This window comes from Oreochromis niloticus, linkage group LG3, assembly GCF_001858045.2.
Source record: "Oreochromis niloticus isolate F11D_XX linkage group LG3, O_niloticus_UMD_NMBU, whole genome shotgun sequence".
NCBI classification, from domain to species: Eukaryota; Metazoa; Chordata; class Actinopteri; order Cichliformes; family Cichlidae; genus Oreochromis; species Oreochromis niloticus.
Genome location: NC_031967.2, coordinates 51,693,063 through 51,713,789, shown reverse-complemented (window position 1 = coordinate 51,713,789; position 20,727 = coordinate 51,693,063). Strand labels below are relative to the sequence as shown.

Below are 20,727 nucleotides of genomic sequence, written 5' to 3'. Positions count from 1 at the left end.
AATTACACACTGCTGGCACGGTCTCTGCGCACAAATAATCTGTATTGTGCAAAAAAAATAAAAAAATTGAACCTGAATTGAAATTAAAGTAAATATGTTAACAATTCTGTTTTGCAGTGTTATTCAGTAAGTGACTGGCTGGTCCCGTATATGATTAGAACGATGCCACCTTATCCCATTACCCATTAGCCAATGATGCGATTCACATTCGTATATATGCAGCTAATCAACGTCATTGATGGGCTATGACAGCGTCCTTATGTGCTGACACCGGTGTTTTAGCTAGCAAAGCGGCGTGACTGATGTGGAGTGAAGCCACGTTAATGACATTGTGTTAGGATAAAAATATCTGCAATGTTTGGTTTTCTTTATGAATACTATCGTTGTTTATATTTACTGCGGGAAGAAACGGTAAAAACAGCATTTTAAAAGGAAAACGCTAGAAAGCGCTCTCCACCTGTGAGCAAAAACAAAATAAAAAAAACCCACCCTTTCCTATTGGTCGAAAAATGTACCATATCGACCAATCAAAAAATGATATGGCAACATGGCATTTAGTTGTTTAGCCCAAATCTTGTGTGGTTAGTGTGTAGTGTAGTCAGTAGTTTTGTTCTGTGTGAGAACAATGAGGTGAGTGTTACAGGTGTTACAGGAGTGATACATCTCCTGTTGTCAGGCCTGCAGGTATCAGGCTGTTGTTTTACTTTGTCTCATAGTGGACAGAAATTATTCTTTGGAGTGGCAAAAATAATTTGTGTGGCATCAAATTTGATGCAGAACACCGGATTGTTCTGTAAATATTTTTGAAATGTTTTTTTTTTTTAAATGACTGTATTTTTAGGTAAACAGCTGCAAAAAACTTTGTTGCTTGCATAACTCAGTAACTTTTTTGAAGACGTAACTATATAATTAGTTGCCCAACATTGGTCATTATATACTGTATTTTGCAGACAGAGTTACAGGACTCTCTCCCAGACCGCAGACTTATAATACAAGTCAGAGCTTTATTAAAAAACAAAACAACTGTGTTTTCAAAATTGGAGTTCAAGTTATTTTTACTTCCAATGGTGTTAACATACTACACAGGTCATGAACAAGATGTATTTTAATTTTCATTGTAAGTGGGCTAAAGCAGTTAATTAAAAGTAGTCTAACATAAATGTAAATGCTGTAATTTGATTATTTTAATAAATCATGTAACTTGGATGGATTAGATGCTGGCGTGACCACAGTGCACACGTCTGCTGTTGCTCACCGTGGTCCGAGGGATCGCTCAGGGAGTTTGTGTGTTGGTTCAGACACATGAAAAATTATAGGGAACATTGGTTACGACACAATTGATGTCACAACATGCTGCACAGACGTGTGCAGTCCAGGTCAGTGGGGACGTTCATGTTCCATGTCTTGTATTGGTGTACCCTAAAGGTTACAAGGACAGGGCTGTTAAGGCATATGTAATACTAGACGATCAGAGCAATTGTTCTTTAGCCAAGCCTGAGTTCTTCGAACTTTTTGACATTGAAAGTAAACCTTTCTCCTGCAATCTTAGGACATGCTCTGGTGTTGTAGAAACATGGGATAAAACAGCTGAAGGCTTCCATATCGAGTCAATGGATAGGTCAGTAGTTATCCCTCTACCTTTGCTCATAGAGTGTCAGGACATTCCTAACAATAGGAGTGAAATCCCAAATCCCAGCGCAGTGCTACATCAGCCGCACCTCCAAACCATAGCAAAGTAAATCCCAGAACTAGACCCTAAAGCCGAAATACTCCTGCTACCAGGGATGTGTTTTACATGGCAGATGTTTTACAGGCACACAAGGTCAGGCAGAGAATTAGTGGCCCCCATAATGCCCCCTTCGCCCAGCGCCTAGACCTAGGGTGTGTTGTAGTTGGAAAGGTCTGTCTGGGTAATGTTTATAGACCTACAGTCAGCACCCTGAAGACAGTTGTTCTGAAAAATGGCCGCCCTTCAGTTTTCCAACCATGCAGCAGCCTTCTGCAACTCAAAGAAGTACTACACACAAATAGGCCAGGTAAAGTGCCCGAACAAACTCTGGGTCAAACAGTTTTTAACCAGACAGATAACGACAATAAACCAGCTCACTCAATACAGGACACTTTCTAAACTATGTACAGAGATGTGGACAACAGTTGGGTTGCCCTACTTCTGTTTAAGGAAACCCACCAACAATTACCAAAAAACAGACAACAGGTAGCCACAAGCTTCTCATCCTCAAATCGGACGCTAAATAGGAAACCTGAAATGCAGCAGCATTATGTGGCCTTTATGGAAAAGATTCTCTCCAATGGTCATGCTGAGGTCTGTCCTCAGCATGAGGTCTCTCCTCAGCATGACCATCTCTCCTATGGCTCCTATGGCCTCTACTAAGGCCACACAAGCCATAGCCTTCTTAAAGGCAATTCAAACAGATGGGAACGTCGAGGTAGGCTTCGTAATGGGCAAAGCAAAACTAGCCCCCCTTTCAGAACCTACAATAACAAGGCTTGAACTATGTACAGCCATCTTGTCAGCAGAAATGGCTGACCTCATTCAAAATGAGTTGGACTTAAACTTTGATGCAGTACACTTCTATACAGACAGTAAGGTAGTGCTTGGCTACATCTGTAACGAGTCAAAAAGGTTTTACGCATATGTTCACAACAGAGTACAGTGCATTCACCAGTCATCAAGCCAGAATAGTGGCATTATGTGCACACAGAGAAAAATCCAGCAGACCATACGTCTAGGTCATTGTAAGCATTCTAACTAAAAAAGTCCACCTAGTTCACCGAACCATCCTTCATCCACCATCCTGCCACAGACACAACACAAGTGAGTGGAATGTTTGACCTGATTGAACCAGATAAGGACTCAGAAATTAGACCACAAGCAAAAACTTACGTCACTCACCTCTCAGTACTCATTTGTAAGCATTTTGAGCATTTTTGCACCTTTAAGTCCTTAGTCAGAACCATAGCAAATCTTATCCACATGGCAAAGTCCGTCAATGGGAATAATCCAAACAAAAAATGCAAAGGCTAGCACAAATGTCATCTGCCTCACACTCCAGAGGAGAAAAACTGTCATCTTCAAAGAGACACAAAAGGCACACTTTGAGAAGGAACTTTCTGCCCTGGATGCTGGCAAGCCAATCTCAAAACAGAGCCCTCTCAAGAAGCTCAGCCTAATGTTACAGGACAGTCTAATTTTTGTAGAAGGCCGACTCAAACACGCAGAAATTGAGAGTGTTGCTCATTCGCCATTACCACAAGCTAACAAGGCACCAAGGTAGTCATCTGACAGAAGGAGCAACCAGAGCTGCTGGGCTGTGGCTTTTAGGCACCAAAATACTAGTCAATTCAGCAATCCACACGTTTAACCTGTCGCAAACTATGTGGAAAACAAGAACAACAACTCATGGCAAATCTACCACCTGAACGCCTAAAAACTTGTCCTCTTTTAGGCCTTGATGTCTTCGGACTGTGGACCATAACAACCAGGTGTACCAGGGGCGGAGTAGCTGAAAGTAAGCGGTGGGCCATCATGTATACCTCCATGAGTTTGAGAGCTGTGCATATTGAGGTAATAGAATCTCTGGACACATCCAGCTCCTTAAACGCCCTCCGCTGGTTCTTCGCTTTAAGAGGCCCCACCAAACAGCTGCTATCTGACCGTGGCACCAATTTTATTGGCACTTCAAATAACTTGGAATGGATAAATCACTGCAACAGTACCTAACCATCCAAGGCTGCAGTTGGGAGTTTAATCCGCCACATGCATCGCACATGGGAGGCTCTTGGGAGCGCATGATCGAAGTCGCCCGCAGAATACTGGACTCCATGCTACTACAAAATAAGGTACAACTGACTCACGATGTGGTATGCACACTCATGGCTGAAGTTACAGCCATAATAAATGCAAGGTCGCTCGTCCAAGTGTCCACTGATACAGAGAAACCTTTCGTCCTATCCCCTATCCACGCTGGAGGTGAGAGTATCTACCCACATTGTAGCAAAGGCAGAAATGGACTGGGTCACGCAGAAACCTCCAAGTTGGTGACCTGGTTCTGCTCATGGACAAGCAGGTTGCACGAAACAGCTGGCCCATGGCCAGGGTCACTGCCAAATTCCCAAGCAATGACAATTGAGTAAGGAAGATTGAGGTAACGACATGCGATTAAGGGTGTGTAAAGACATTTATGAGACCGGTTACAGAATTTTTCCTCCTCATGCAAAAGGATTGATTGCATAATGTTTGTTTAACATAGTGTAGTGGCCTCCTGAGGCCAGGCATGAAGTATGTTGCCCTAAGGCATTTTTCTGAATAAATAAGTTAATACGTTTAAAATAAATAATTCTAAAAATATTTGTCATTAAAAAATTAATACATGTTAAAATGTATAATTCATGCTTTATATACGTTTTTTTTTTTTTAAAGGAAAAGATGGCTAAAATGTATTTCCGGTTCTGGTGGCGCACTTCCGGTTCGGGTCAAGTACTTCTGAAAGTCCACAGCTAGGTTTTTGCTGGGAAACTAGCTCCACATGTTAAAGGCAGTACAGAAATGTAATCAGATGCCATCTACTCTGAATTATTCAGGCTGGGAGTTTCTCTATACGATAGTTTACACAGATAGGTTTGGATATTGATGTATAGGTTGCTGAAATGAATGTTTTAGTGAGCGTTATGCACTTTATTGATGTAAACACGCTTCTACCTGTTGAGATGGAGTTTATTATCTGTCATTTCAGTTTTCACCACATGTTCATGGAGACAATTAAATAAGCTGCAACTAATCTGCAGGGTTATAATTTGTGGTTTAACTCAGTGTCACCAACATGCTTGTTGAAAACACTACAGGCCTTCAACCTGATCCTGGACTGCCAGGCTACAGACGACACACCAAGAGTTTTCACTCACTCAGCAGTTCATTTAGTTTATCACACGAGGACAGTTGGAAACAGAAACTTATTGGTGAGGAAGTAAATATCTTTCAGTTGAATTAAATAAATCATTTTTCTATGGGAAACATATTTGCTACAGCACTAACAATCAGCACTTTGTCTACAAACACTTCTCAGCACTATTAAAACAGCAGACTGTGTCTTACCTAATGAGTCCAGGCCATGCTGATGAAGGCTTCACCTTCATATTTGGACCTGGCATATCTGCGTCTCTGAGCAGCTCCAGGACAAGTCTAAAGACAAAGAGAGACAAAGTCCAGACTTTAGAAGATCAACACTGATCCTTTCATTCAGGACTGAATCTGCTGAGAACATTTGAGCTTTTGTGTCAGAATAGAAACAAGAATAAGTGAAAAAAATCTGTTTAATGATCGTAACAGAAGAGAGATACATTTGATTGTGTGTGTGATGTGATTGGTGTTCGCTCGCTCTGTGGTATAGTATCACTTCCTGTTCCTGCTCAAACACAGTGGTATTTCTGAGTAGCTTTTCTGCTTAGCAATTTAATTTAAATCTTTTGATACATCCCTTTTTCATAGTATAATCTTAACGTGCTTCATCTGAATCACCCTTTCTGTGTGCTCACTACCTAATTTATAGCCAAAGTATTCACTCACTGTCTCTGTACTGTTTCGCTAGCTTAGCTTAGCTCGTAGCCGACTCGTTAGCACCATGGCTTCTTCACCTGTCCCTCCTGCACTTTCCTGCTCATTGTGTCAGATGTTTAGTTACTCCTTGGCCTCCTTTAGCAGTAATGATACCTGTAACAAATGTAGCATATTTGCAGCTCTGGAGGCCAGGATTACTGAATTGGAGACTCGGCTTCGCACCCTTCATTCACCTGTAGCCAGCCAGGCCCCTGTAGCTGGTGCAGCCGAAGATAGCGTAGGCCCCGCTAGCTGTTCCCTGGCAGACCCCAAGCAGCTGGGGAAAGAGGGCGGCTGGGTGACGGTGAGGAGGAAGCATAGTCTTAAACTGAAGCCCCAGGTACACCACCAACCTGTTCATGTGTCTAACCGTTTTTCCCCACTCGGCGACACACCCGCCGGGGGTCAAACTCTGGTAATTGGTGATTCTGTTCTCAGACATGTGAAGCTAGAGACACCAGCAACCATAGTCAATTGTCTTCCAGGGGCCAGAGCAGGCGACATTGAAGGAAATTTAAAACTGCTGGCTAAGGGTAAACGTAAATACAGTAAGATCATAATTCACGTCGGCAGTAATGACACCCGGTTACGCCAATCGGAGGTCACTAAAATCAATATTGAATCGGTGTGTAACTTTGCCAAAACAATGTCGGACTCTGTAGTTTTCTCTGGTCCTCTCCCCAATCAGACCAGGAGTGACATGTTTAGCCGCATGTTCTCCTTAAATTGCTGGCTGTCTGAGTGGTGTCCCAGAAACGATGTGGGCTTCATAGATAATTGGCAAACCTTCTGGAGGAAACCTGGTCTTGTTAGGAGAGACGGCATCCATCCCACTTTGGATGGAGCAGCTCTCATTTCTAGAAATATGGACAAATTTATTAAACTCCCCAAAATATGACTATCCAGAGTTGGGACCAGGAAGCAGAGTTGCAGTCTTACACGCCTCTCTGCAGCTTCTCTCCTCCTGCTACCCCCCCAAAAACCCATCTCCACTGAGACTGTGGCAGCTCCCAAAATGACAAAAAACAAACCAAAAACCAGCAACAAACAACTTAAACATAGAAAATCACAAAGAAAGAACAATACAGTATCCACATCTGAACCAAAGAGTAAAACAGTGAAATGTGGATTATTAAATATTAGGTCTCTCTCCTCCAAGTCTCTGTTAGTACATGATTTAATAATTGATCAACAAATCGATTTACTCTGCCTTACAGAAACCTGGTTGCAGCAGGATGATTATGTTAGTTTAAATGAATCAACACCCCCGAGTCATTCTAACTACCAGAAACCTCGAAGCACAGGCTGAGGGGGCGGTGTGGCAGCAATTTTTCACACCAGCCTATTAATTAACCAAAGACCAAGACAGACTTTTAATTCATTTGAAAGCCTGATGCTTAACCTCGTCCACCCCAGCTGTAAAACTCAGAAACCAGTCTTACTTGTTATCATCTATCGTCCACCTGGGCCTTACACAGAGTTTCTCTCTGATTTCTCAGACTTTTTATCTGATTTAGTGCTCAGCTCAGATAAAATAATTATTGTGGGTGATTTTAACATCCATGTAGATGCTAAAAATGACAGCCTCAACATCGCATTTAATCTGTTATTAGACTCAATTGGCTTCTCTCAAAATGTAAAAGAACCCACCCACCACTTTAATCACACTCTAGATCTCATTTTAACATATGGCATAGAAACTGAACATTTAACAGTGTTTCCTGAAAACCCTCTGCTGTCTGATCATTTCCTGATAACATTTACATTTACAATAATTGATTACACAGCAATGGAGAGTAGACTTTATCAAAGTAGATGTCTTTCTGAAAGTGCTGTAACTAAGTTTAAGAATATAATCCACCCACTGTTATCATCTTCAATGCCCTGTACCAACATAGAGCAGAGCAGCTATCTGAACGCTACTCCAACAGAGGTCGATTATCTTGTTAATAATTTTACCTCCTCACTATGTACGACTCTGGATACTGTAGCTCCTGTGAAAACTAAGGTCTCAAGTCTGAAGTACCTGACTCCGTGGTATAATTCTCAAACACATAGCCTAAAGCAGATAACTCGCAAGCTGGAGAGGAAATGGCGTGTCACAAATTTAGAGGATCATCATTTAGCCTGGAGAAATAGTTTGCTGCTTTATAAGAAAGCCCTCCGCAAAGCCAGAACATCTTACTATTCGTCACTGATTGAAGAAAATAAGAACAACCCCAGGTTTCTCTTCAGCACTGTAGCCAGGCTGACAAAAAGTCAGAGCTCTACTGAGCCAACCATCCCTTTAACGTTAACTAGTAATGACTTCATGAACTTCTTCACAAATAAAATTTTTATCATTAGAGAAAAAATTACCAATAATCATCCCACAGATGTAATATCGTCTACAGCTACTTTTAGTACCATCGATGTTAAGTTAGACTCTTTTTCTCCAATTGATCTTTCTGAGTTAACTTCAATAATTAATTCCTCCAAACCATCAACGTGTCTTTTAGACCCCATTCCTACTAAACTGCTCAAAGAAGTCCTGCCATTAATTAATTCTTCGATCTTTAGTATGATCAACCTATCTCTAATAATCGGCTATGTACCACAGGCCTTCAAGCTGGCTGTAGTTAAACCTTTACTCAAAAAGCCATCTCTAGACCCAACTGTCTTAGGTAATTATAGGCCAATCTCCAACCTTCCTTTTATATCAAAAATCCTTGAAAGAGTAGTTGTCAAACAGCTAACAGATCATCTGCAGAGGAATGGCTTATTTGAAGAGTTTCAGTCAGGTTTCAGAGCTCATCACAGCACAGAAACAGCTTTAGTGAAGGTTACAAATGATCTTCTTATGGCCTCTGACAGTGGACTCATCTCTGTGCTTGTCCTGCTAGACCTTAGTGCTGCGTTTGATACTGTTGATCATAATATCCTATTACAGCGATTAGAACATGCTGTAGGTATTACAGGTACTGCACTGCAGTGCTTTGTATCATATCTATCTAATAGACTCCAATTTGTTCAAGTAAATGGAGAGTCCTCTTCACCCACTGAGGTCAATTATGGTGTTCCACAGGGTTCAGTGCTAGGACCAATTCTATTTACATTATACATGCTTCCCTTAGGCAGCATCATTAGAAGACATAGCATAAATTTTCACTGCTATGCAGATGACACGCAGCTCTATCTATCCATGAAGCCAGGTAACACACACCAATTAGTTAAACTGCAGGAATGTCTTAAAGACATAAAGACCTGGATGGCCGCTAACTTTCTGCTTCTTAATTCAGATAAAACTGAGGTTATTGTACTCGGCCCTGAAAACCTTAGAAATATGGTATCTAACCAGATTCTTACTCTGGATGGCATTACCTTGGCCTCCAGTAACACTGTGAGGAACCTTGGAGTCATTTTTGACCAGGACATGTCCTTTAACGCACATATTAAACAAATATGTAAGACTGCTTTCTTCCATTTGCGCAACATCTCTAAAATTAGAAATATCCTGTCTCAGAGTGATGCTGAAAAACTAGTTCATGCCTTCATTACTTCCAGGCTGGACTACTGTAATTCACTATTATCAGGAAGTCCTAAAAACTCGCTGAGAAGCCTTCAGCTAATCCAAAATGCTGCAGCAAGAGTCCTGACAGGGACTAGAAAGAAAGAGCATATTTCTCCTGTATTGGCTTCCCTTCATTGGCTTCCTGTTAAATCCAGAATTGAATTCAAAATCCTGCTCCTCACATACAAGGTCTTAAATAATCAGGCCCCATCTTATCTTAATGACCTTGTGGTACCATATCACCCTATTAGAGCACTCCGCTCTCACTCTGCAGGCCTACTTGTTGTTCCTAGAGTATTTAAAAGTAGAATGGGAGGCAGAGCCTTCAGTTTTCAGGCCCCTCTTCTGTGGAACCAGCTTCCAGTTTGGATTCGGGAGACAGACACTATCTCTACTTTCAAGATTAGGCTTAAAACTTTCCTTTTTGCTAAAGCATATAGTTAGGGCTGGACCAGGTGACCCTGAATCCTCCCTTAGTTATGCTGCAATAGACGTAGGCTGCCGGGGATTCCCATGATGCACTGAGTTTTTCCTTTCCAGCCACTCACTATGTGTTAATAGACCTCTCTGCATCGAATCATATCTGTTATTAATTTCTGTCTCTCTTCCACAGCATGTCTTTCATCCTGTTTTCCTTCTTCACCCCAACCGGTCGCAGCAGATGGCCGCCCCTCCCTGAGCCTGGTTCTGCCGGAGGTTTCTTCCTGTTAAAAGGGAGTTTTTCCTTCCCACTGTCGCCAAAGTGCTTGCTCATAGGGGGTCATATGATTGTTGGGGTTTTCTCTGTATTTATTATTGTGCGATCTATTGTACAATATAAAGCGCCTTGAGGCGACTTTTGTTGTGATTTGGCGCTATATAAATAAAATTGAATTGAAATTGAATTGAATTGAATTGAATTTCAAACAAAGCTGTACCGGGACACAGTTGTTCTGTTTGGGGCACACGTGGAGTTTGCAGTGCAGGAAGACTTCACCAGAGCCCCCGGTGAACTCGAACATGTTGAAGGAGAAGTAGTTGGAGGTTCCCAGTCCGTTTCCCTTCACCTGCACAGTCTGGTCAGCAGGGTTGGCACAGCTGCTCATAGACAGGAAAACACACTTTGTTCAGGAGTCCATGAGAGAGATCAAAACCACATGACTCTCTGAGTCTGTCTCACCCGTTTATGATCAGGTCGTATCTTGGAGTGCTGTCGGGTGATGGCTGGTCAGTGGCCCAGCAGGAGTCGGTCACCATGACAACCATGTCTCCATCCAGCCCGTCAGTCTTCAGCTCCACCCAGATCTTCTGGTTCAGCTGCACCTCAGTGTTGGACTCCACAGCTTGTGTGCGGCCGGCGTCAGTGAAAGCCTTCATAATCAGAGTGTAATCCCAAACTCCAGATGTGATGTGATGGATCACAGAGCTGCAGAACACAAACACACTTCAGCTTTCTCTGACTCACAAACCTCATGAGAAGCTTCACATCTTAAAGTAATTCAACCACACACCTGTGTCTGATTCTGAAGGTGGCAGTCTTGATGTCCGGCTGAGTTTGGATGCAGGAGAAGTCGATGTACATTTGATCATGACGAGTGATGATGTTAAAGGAGCTGTTCTGGGTCATGATGGTGTTTTTGTAGATCACTTGGCTGTTGTTGGTCTGCAGAGTCACAAAATCAGATGTTGCTACTGACTTTTAACAGCTGACACTTTAGTTCATTAATCACAAAGTGCACTGAATCAGTTTTATTCAATTAGAAAAAGTGAATGTAAATCATGCTCTGTTTGCTTTATTTGCACAGACACATGCAGCCACTTTAACTTTATTTTCAGTCTCTTTACAGTGATTTTAATCTGAGAACATCAGAACTTTGACTTTGAAGATGATGGACCTCTAACTCAGAAGTATGAAGGAAACAAAGTGTCCTTGTATTTTCAGTTGACTGTTTATGACATCTTATCAGTGATTATAATCACAGAGTCATCACAAACAATCTGCTGATTAAACACGTCAAAAACATCAAACTCACTTTGTTCTTAAAAGCAACAACAGCAGCTTTAGTCTCCTTTCTGTCTCTGCCTTTGAGAGCTTGTGTCACACAGACGAGTTGAGCACATCAAATGAAGTCACATTATTTTAACACAGCACAAACATTAGAGAGTTTCTCCCTGTACTGAATCAAACTCCTACTTGGATGTTTCTGTGTATAAACTTCACAGATCATCAACATGATGAGAAGTGTGAGATTATTATATTATCTTATGCCACCCCTAATTAAAGATTGTGAATTTATTATGTTGTTTTAGTTTGCATTATTCTCCTGACTTAGAAGAAGGGGATAACTATTACATTTATTAAACTGATTTGTATTACATTAGACTGCTGATTTATTGTGAATGAATGATATTGTTTTATGATGCATGATACTGCTGATTCATAAGAAATACTGTTTTCAGAGAATCATGGCCTTATTTGTCTGATTAGAAAAGAACAGAACATACTGCACAGTAAGCCATGGTCATAACTTAGGCTCACTGAGAGAGAGAAAGAATGTGGATGTTTAGGTTTTATGACTGTGGAGGGGGGCTGAAGCTATAAGAATGTGAGAAATGGTCAGACACGTTGAGATCTGCTGTTACCCTCTTCGGCACATCTCCCATCTGGATGTATTGCGCCAAAGTGTTTGTATGGAATAAAATGATTGTTGATTGAGCATCTATACACCGAGTGTTGTTCTTCCTGCAGCCCAAAGATTAAAGAATTGGGAGGATTTAACAGAAGCCACAGAGGTCAGAGGTGAAGCTGATCCCACAGAAAGATCCCAAACTGGAGCAGAGCAGGAGAAGCTCAGCAGATGCTGGAAGATGTTTGGCCGCTTGTAGAAGGTAAAGAGGAGGAGATGAAACCCACCGTGACCACCGTCCCACAGCTGTTGCTGCTGTTGAAGCTGAAGGTCACCATGTGGGTGAGCTCGTCCACCTGACCCCTGCAGGTCGGGTCGTTGAGGTGTAAGGCAGAGTAGTCGATGCCTTTGTCCTCCAGGAGACAACCGACCAGAGTGACTGAAGCAGAGTTCTGCATGCAGACCGTTGGATCACCTGAACGTCACAATATCAGTCAGAAAAATCACAGTTAGAAGTTTTCCTCCATTATTCAGCCCTGTTGTCATGATGATGTCACAGCTGTCGTACCCAAAGAGTTGTTTGCTTGGTACTTGGAGGCAAAAATGGCCCGACAGAAGCAGCGAGTGTCACCACCGACCGTCTTCTCACCACAGAACTCGTGATCGCTGCAGGTCCTGTCCTGACAGAAGGCCTCAGAGGCTACAGAGGAACACACTGATGTATTATCCTGAAAACATGGGAGCTCTAAAAATCCACAGTTCAGGTCTTTAACAAAGGAGAGCTTATTAAGGTCTTATTAAGGTCTTATTAATGTCTTACAGCAGCCGGTCTTTGATGTCCAGCCATCCAGAGCATGGTTGTGTAGACTGCAGGCTCTGGCGTAGGCCTTCAGGAACTGACAGTCGAGTCCGTCCACTGCAGGATATTTACACAAAGTGTCGGTGCAGGCGGTTATGTAGGGCTCTGGGTCAATGTCACTGTTACAGGAGGAGAAGGGCGCCTCCTTCAGGAGATTACAGCTGCTCCACAGATGGGAAAACAAAATTGAAGACAATAAAATGATCATCTGTAATCAGATGTGTTTATCTTCTATCTGTGCTGCAGTTACATGTGATGTACCACAGAGATCAAGGTACAACACAGATGTTTCCTGTGGATCTGCTCACCGTTCAGTCACACTGGTGCAGTCAATCGTGCTGTCAGCAGTCTCACTGTACTGTATCTCACAGCTAGGGGGCGACAAACAGCAAAAGTTCAGACTCACTCATACAAACACATCAGCAGCAGCAGTCAGAGGGACTGTGAGCTTGTGATGAGGTCTTACCTGGTGGAGCTGTACTCAGAGAGTCTCAGGTCACTCAGAGACCTGCTGGAGTTTCCACACAGACCCTCCACAGATGAACCAGCAGGTCCTGCACAGGATCAGGACAGAATGAGTCAGATCAGCATCAATATTCAAAATGGACGAACACAGAAGAATAAATAACAGCACAGTTTACAGTTTATTTTACATGAATTAAACTTTATCTTCTGTACCTTCTAAGCGGATCTGTGCGGTGTCGCCATCAAAGAAGACAGAGATGATGAGGTTGGAGAGCGACAGCTTGGCGGTGACTCCAGTTTGGTCCTTAGAGAGCTGCACACCGTGAACCAGCTGAGGTGAGCTGCTGAGGGTCAGCGTGGAGTCGTCCAGCTGCATCACAGCAGAGACAAAGTGGAGGAAACACTGAGTGAAACAGGTCAAACACACAAACAGGCTGATTTCACAGCAACAACCACTGAGTTCAGCAGCTCTGAAAGAACTGCTTCTAACAGCCCTGAGAAGAAAGATGAGAGGAGACACAGCAGAGGATGAGGGAGGACTTTGGATCAGACTCCACTCTGACACATGAACTGTGGCTGTAGGTCGCTTACCTGAACTCTCCCACCTTGTTCCAGGTTAATGTAATGCCCGTCCACACGCAGCGTCACACTGTCCAAAAGGCTCACATCTGTATGACGTCTGTCCCTGAAGTTCCCCAGGACATGGAAGTCTGGGAGTGACGGAGTCGAGAACAGAGAGTACGCACAGCGATCCTGAATGGAGTCCATCTGGCCATGTACGTCGATGACAGTGGGGCCGGTCACAGTGCAGATGGAGGCCAACATGGTGTCAAACGTGCAGCTGACAAATGCAGAAAATTTAGCTTCATTCAACTTTGTTTATGTTCACCAAATCACAACGGCAGAGACCTCAACGTAAATATTAGAGAGAAAACCCAACAATCATATGACCTCCTATGTGCAACCACTTTGGCGACAGTTTGAAGGAAAAATGGTCAGGAAGAAACTCTTGTGGATTTTTTGGATGACATGTATACCTATATACACTATATATATTGATCTGCACTGAATAAATATCCTGTAAGACTCTTAAGCAAAAGATGTTTTGTTCTCACCCAAGATTATTGAGCTGGTACAGTAACAGGGCAGTTAATGCCGGGGACAGTCCTCATGAACAACTCCCTTTCCAGCTCCGTTAGCTAACTCACCCCATACAGCACACACTCTACATTTGTTATGCAGTGCCACAGAGATAGTGAACACATCGCAATAACATCACCTTAAGGATCTTTACGATACTATATAATCATTATTTAGAAAAGTGAGTGTTTGCATGGACTACATTACTCAGCAGCCTTTGTGCAGTCATGGGATTAGCTCCTGAGCTGGAGAGCCTGACTTAGTTCCTGGGCTGACGATGCAAGAGAGAGCTGTTGGGAACCAAAGCGAATAGTCCATCCTGTTTGTTATGAATGGTGTGCGTCACATAAACATGAGTTCATGTTCCATGTTTAAGATGCTGCACCCTACTACCTTTGTGCATATTGATTCTAGCTCATTGTATATAGTGTATTATCTTTTTTATTTTGTATTTCTTTACTTAATATTCTTGGTATACCTGGGCTGGTTTCAGTCATTATGTAAATGTGCTGTTTAGAAGATTGGAGAAACCTGCAGTCAGCTGAGACTGAAGAAGTCACTTGGTTGAGTGACGAAACGTTTCTCCCACTGAAAACGCTGCGTCCAGATGAACAGAATCAACTTTTGGAGATTCTTGGTATACTTTTTGTGTTCTTCTGCTATCTGTACCTGAGCTGTGGTAACGCACAAATTTCCCCGCCCTGGGATTAATAAAGTCTTATCTACCTACCTGAGAAGGGTCTGGCTGCAGCCACTGTGGCTGCAGCCAGATGCTCTTGACCTACCTACCTACCAATGTTCCCTCTAAGATGCGCGCGTGCGCAATTGCGCACTGCTGGCACGGTCTCTGCGCACAGAAAAGTCTAACCTGAATTGAAATTAAAATTAAAATTTCAACAATTCTGTTTTACAGTGTTAGTAAGTGACTGGCTGTTTCAGCTGATGGGATTAGAACGATGCCACTTTATCCCATAGTCCAGCCAATGATGCGATTCACATTCGTATATACGCAGCTAATCAACGTCGTTGACAGGCTCTGACAGCGTCCTTATGTGCCCCCACCGGTGTTTTAGCTAGCAAAGCAGCGTGGCTGATGTGGAGTGAAGCCACGTTAATGACAACTTGTACAACCATTGGAGATGTGAGCAGGACAGATGAACAATTGACGGGAAAAGTTTGGACTTTATACCAGTTTTTAAATTGTGTTGATAGGCCACGTAAAACCAGAGTTGTGATAAAAATATCTGCAATGTTTGGTTTTCTTCCTGAATACTGTCGTTGTTTATATTTGCTGCGGGAAGAAACGGTTAAAACTGTGTTTTATAAGGAAAACACTCTCCACCTGTGAGCAAAAACAAACCTACCCCAGCCTTTCCTATTGGTGGAAAAATGTACCATGTCGACCAATCAAAAAAATGATATGGCAACATGGCATCTAGTTGTTAAGTAACGGGGGGAAGTTTTAGGAGTGACGGCGGTGTTTTGAGATGTGAGAGATTTGAGACGTTTAGCGCAAATCTTGTGTAGTTAGTGTGTAGTTAGTGTGTAGTGTAGTCAATAGTTTTCTTGTGTGTGTCAGAACAATGAGGCGACTGCTGAATGTTACAGGTGTTACAGGAGTGATACATCTGCTGTTGTCAGGCCTGCAGGTATCAGGCTGTTGTTCTCCTTTATCTCATAGTGGACAGAAATTATTTTTTGGAGTGGCACAAATGATTTGTGTGGCATCAGATTTGATGCAGAACAGCTGATTGTTCTGTAAATAGTTTGAAATGTTTATTTAAAAAAACACCTTGGCTGCATTTTTAGGTAAACAGCTGCAAAATCCTTTGTTTGCATACCCCAGTAACTATTTTAAAGAAGTAACTATATAATTAGTTGCCCAACATTGGTCATTATATCCTGTATTTTGCAGACAGAGAGTTACAGGACTCCCAGACCACAGACTCAGACTCATAATACAAGTCAGAGCTTTATAAAAAAAAAGAAAAAAGAAAAAAAAAGAAAGTTGTGTTTTCAAAATTGGAGTTCAAGTTATTTTTACTTCCAATATTGTTAACATCCTACACAGGTCAATGACTAGATTTTTACACTTTCATTGTAAGTTAATTAAAAGCAGTTAATTAAAAGTACTCTAACATAAATGTAAATGCTGTGATTTGATTATTTTAATAAACCATGTAACTTGGATGGATTCGATGCCGGCGTGACCACAGTGCACACGTCTGCTGTTGCTCACAGTGGTCCAAGGGATCGCTCAGGGAGTTTGTGTGTTCGCTCAGACACGTGAAACATTAGAGGGAACATTGCTACCTACCTTTGGAATATGTGCTAATTAGTGATAGCTTCTGGCATTGTTCCTTTAGTGTTTCTGGTCAGTTGACTGGTCTGTTTTAACAGCTCTTAAATTAGCATATCAAACATTTTTCACCATGAAATTCAGTTCAGTGGGTTTTTCAGTGGTCGTTCAGTCAGTGGATTCCCATTCATTTCCTATGGCGGTCACTTTTGATTGAGAACACCACAAATGTAACAAGATTGATTAAAACACTCAAAATTCAATGAAAGAGGTGGTCATCACTTTTATATGTTAAAGTTCATATCTCCAAAAGTTGAATCTGTTCATCTGGACGTAGCGTTTTGTGGGAGAAACTTTTCGTCACTCATCCAAGTGACTTCTTCAGTCTCAGCTGACTGCAGGTTTCCCCAAACCTTATAAACAGTACATTTGCATAATGACTGAAACCAGCCCACTGAAGGAACAATGGGCTGTGAGGTCAGTTCCTTAATCATAATTATGCAAATTCCCATGACCATTGATCAACAATCACTGACCAAAACCCACTGATCAACTTTTGGAGATTTACTTTCCTGGATGATTGAGAATGCATCAAGACGTTAAAGTTCATAGTGTGGAAGAAATTATATGACTTTGAGGCAATCAGATGTAAAACACAATATTTATGAGTGTTTTAAGTTGTAAATTGGTCAGATTTGACCAAAATGCAACAGCAAGGCTAGAGGGCTGACTACTGACCAACTGCCTCAATATAAATATTTCATCTCTTGTGTTGGAGTGCCATCTTGTGGCCCATTTGGGTAGTGCTTTACTAAATGTGAACGTTCTTAAGGAGCGACATCAGATTGATGCACTTAGCAGGTTTGTTGTGGAGGAATTGGTGACCAGCTATATTATCCTTTAACCTCCTAGGACCTGCCGTCCACATATGTGGACATCACATTTTGCGTTATTTAGACCAAAATACTCAATTTTGCTCTACATGGGCCTGATATCCACTTACGAGGACATTATACTGCTACTGTTCTATCAAAATTTTAAATGAATATCCTCATTTGTGGCTCTCATTTTTCTTAAAAACAAAAATAAGGTAAAAAAAAAAACCATCTGGAAATTCTTTGTTTTTACATCGGGTCCCAATCAGCCCAAATATCAAAGAGAAATTAAAAACGCATGTTGTGGAAGAGTTCGGGCCTTAGGAGGTTATTCTTTGTTCATGTTCTAATGTATTTCCTGTTCTTGATTGTAGAAACCACAACCACATCACCCTGCCACATCCTCCTACCTAAGCGCCCCCCCCGACACAAGCACATCCTCCAACCACACACACACCTGTATTTTGTTGTCAAACTCAATTGCAGTTTATTTCACACCTCAAAACTTTTGTAAATAATTAAACAAGTAACTGCAATAAATTACAGGTTGCAATAAAATAAACCACTAAACAAACAATCTTTATGGTGTAATTATTTTACGTATAGTTGTTTTGCTGTTGCTGATTTTTTCTTTTTTCTTTTTTTTTTTTTTTTACTGTGTAATACTGTTTAATATTGCTATCAATAAATTTTTCAAAAAATGTCCCTCTGTGCAAAATGGGTTTAAAAACATAAATAAGTGTGGGATACTGTTTGACTGTAATTTGGACAAGGGGAACAAATTGTGGCAGTATCAGCTTAATACTATCTGTATCCCACTGTAACTTCACTGCATAAAGAGCTAAAATCACCAAAATGTCATTATAAGAAGTGTTTGTGAATTAAAAATCAAGAATGTGGGATACTGTTTGTTCGTGATTTGGAGAGCCCAGCGCTGCTCCCGACAAAGGGAAAACAAATTCCGTCGGGGAGACCTGCCGTTGTGCAGGGGAAACCAAAGGCAAGATATACTTCATCATATGTTCTAGTCTTTGGCTTGGAAGGTAGTTGGTTTGGAAGCATATTTGGCGATGCTTCATCTTCTGCTTGGCTTTTGTGTGGGAGCCCCGTCAAAAACCTCTTCCAGTCTGGTTTTAAATCTCGTCACAGTACTGAGGCTGCGCTTTTACGAGTTTTTAATGATCTTCTTTTAACTGTTGACTCAGGTTACTCTGTTGTTTTAGTCCTTTTAGATTTGACCGCTGCTTTTGACACAGTTGATCACAACATTCTTTTATACTTGAACACGTTGTTGGTCTAAAAGGCACGGTTTTATCATGTTTTAAATCTTATATATCAGAGAGGTCCTTTTCTGTTAAAATTGGGCAATACTCCTCTTCCTCTGCCCCTGTGTGTTGTGGTGTGCCACAGGGGTCTATTTTGGGTCCGATTCTGTTCTCCTTGTACATGCTGCCTTTGGGATCTATTTTTTTAGGAAATACAACATTCCCTTTCATTGTTATGCTGATGACATCCAAATTTGAAACTGGATATCTCTGTCCCACTGCAGTCTTTGCTTATCCGTTTACATGATGTTAAAGACTGGTTAACACAGAATTTTCTTACACTAAATGAAAATAAGACTGAAGTTAAGGTTTTTGGATCTCATGCCCCTTTGAACAAGTTAACTGATACCCTCGGTCCTCTTGCTTCTCATCTTTCTCACACTGAGAAATCTCTGAGTGTTTTTAGATAGCTGCTTTAAATTAGAGAAGCAAGTGTCCACAGTTGTGAAAGTTTTTATCAGTTACGTGGAATTGCCAAAGCTAAGCATTTCTCTCTATTTGGGTCTTTAACACTCATCTCTCCATCGCTTGCAGTTAGTCCAAAATGCCGCTGCACGTCTTTTAACAGGTGTTAGAATTTATGAACACATCACTCCAATTTTAGCAAATTTACACTGCCTCCCTGTAAAGTTTCACATTGATTTTAAGATTCTTTAACTTACTTTTAAAGTTTTAAATAATAGGTCGCCTAGTTATTTAAATGAACTCCTCAACATGTATGACCCCAAAAGAGCACTGAGATCATCTAGCCAGATGCTCTGAGCACAACCAAGGTCTCGATTGAAGCACAGAGGAGGTCGGGCCTTTGCAGTAGCAGCACCCAGACTCTGGAATAATCTGCCAGATGATATTCGTACTTCAGAGTCTATTCAGTCTTTTAAATCTCATCTTAAAACTCACTTTTTTACTTTGGCTTTTAATTCAAGTTCAGTATGAGTACCATCAGACCTGTCTTATGTTTTTATTGTTAATTCACTTTCTTCTTATTTACCTGTATTTGTTTCTAATTTATTTATATGTATTTCTCTCCATTGTCTCTATTTAACCGATTGTGAAGCACTTTGGTCAACTCTGTTGTTTTTAAATGTGCTATACAAATACATTTTGAATTGAATTGAATTATGTTATGAGTGCCCAAGCACTCTTTTTGGTTGTTTTTTTTTTACTCATACCGTCATACCGCGCCCCCACTGCAATGGCTCTGCGCCCCCCCAGGGAGCACACCCCCCACTTTGGGAACCACTGTCATAAGGTAATGCCACTTGTTGTATGAGCACCTGTTGATGCATACTGCTTGTTGTAAGATTTAATAATTAGGGTTAATGTATAACTTTACATCATGTTATGGCCTATTGTGACAAAGCAAAACAAAGGGCTAATCAAAGGTGGCCCATCTGAAGATGGCGCCTGGCCAGACCTCTGGGCTGTACTTGACCCTGCACCTGCTGTTTTTCACTGCATGACAAGGACTAGAAAGTAGGGCTGAGTATCGTCAGTGACTTCTGCAACTGATTCTATTCAATTCACAAGAACAGAATTTGATCAATCCCTGATTCAAATTGATTTGATTCAATTTTGACTCAGACACTCAGAAATAGTGTAATTCTTTGAGCATCACAGCAGATACCTTTGTGTCAAAGTAACTGAGGATAAAACACAGAAAAACATGAAGGAGATTTTCCTGGCCTGGCTTTTTACAGCAGATAACCTTAAAAATATTCTGCAGTAGATCAAAAACTTGAATCAACATATTACCTGATGTTGCTGAAGTGGAGCAGAGCAAAGTTACAGAGGTTTTATGAAAGACGCAGTTAAGTGTTTTGCAATTTGGCATAATTTGTAAAAGTTTAAATATCTTCAGCATTGAACAGCAGAAATTAGGCTTTCCATTCGGATGTCATTTTTATAAGAAAAACCCCAGCACTGTACACAACAGCAGGCTGGTGCGTAATAAGCAAGCGAATAATGTAGAAAACCTCATGGTGAAAGCAAAA

The 20,727-nt window shown here is 41.4% G+C and overlaps 2 protein-coding genes across 5 annotated transcripts in view; both read right to left on the bottom strand.

Moving 5' to 3' along the window:
* LOC100692857 (uncharacterized) overlaps positions 1-20,727 on the bottom strand; it is a 444,159-nt gene that overhangs the window by 192,305 nt on the left and 231,127 nt on the right. The window lies entirely within an intron of this gene.
* Positions 1-20,727, bottom strand: part of LOC100704107 (alpha-tectorin) — a 78,188-nt gene that overhangs the window by 1,771 nt on the left and 55,690 nt on the right. For all 4 annotated transcript variants that reach the window (XM_019360271.2, XM_019360269.2, XM_025905923.1 and 1 more), the window contains 11 exons: positions 13,686-13,935; positions 13,308-13,464; positions 13,096-13,183; positions 12,938-13,000; positions 12,591-12,790; positions 12,339-12,470; positions 12,058-12,245; positions 10,655-10,806; positions 10,324-10,569; positions 10,082-10,241; positions 5,114-5,200 (listed from right to left, as the gene is read on the bottom strand). In XM_019360271.2, the coding sequence (XP_019215816.1) occupies positions 5,114-5,200; positions 10,082-10,241; positions 10,324-10,569; positions 10,655-10,806; positions 12,058-12,245; positions 12,339-12,470; positions 12,591-12,790; positions 12,938-13,000; positions 13,096-13,183; positions 13,308-13,464; positions 13,686-13,935 (1,723 nt within the window). The remainder of the gene's footprint in view (positions 1-5,113; positions 5,201-10,081; positions 10,242-10,323; positions 10,570-10,654; positions 10,807-12,057; positions 12,246-12,338; positions 12,471-12,590; positions 12,791-12,937; positions 13,001-13,095; positions 13,184-13,307; positions 13,465-13,685; positions 13,936-20,727) is intronic.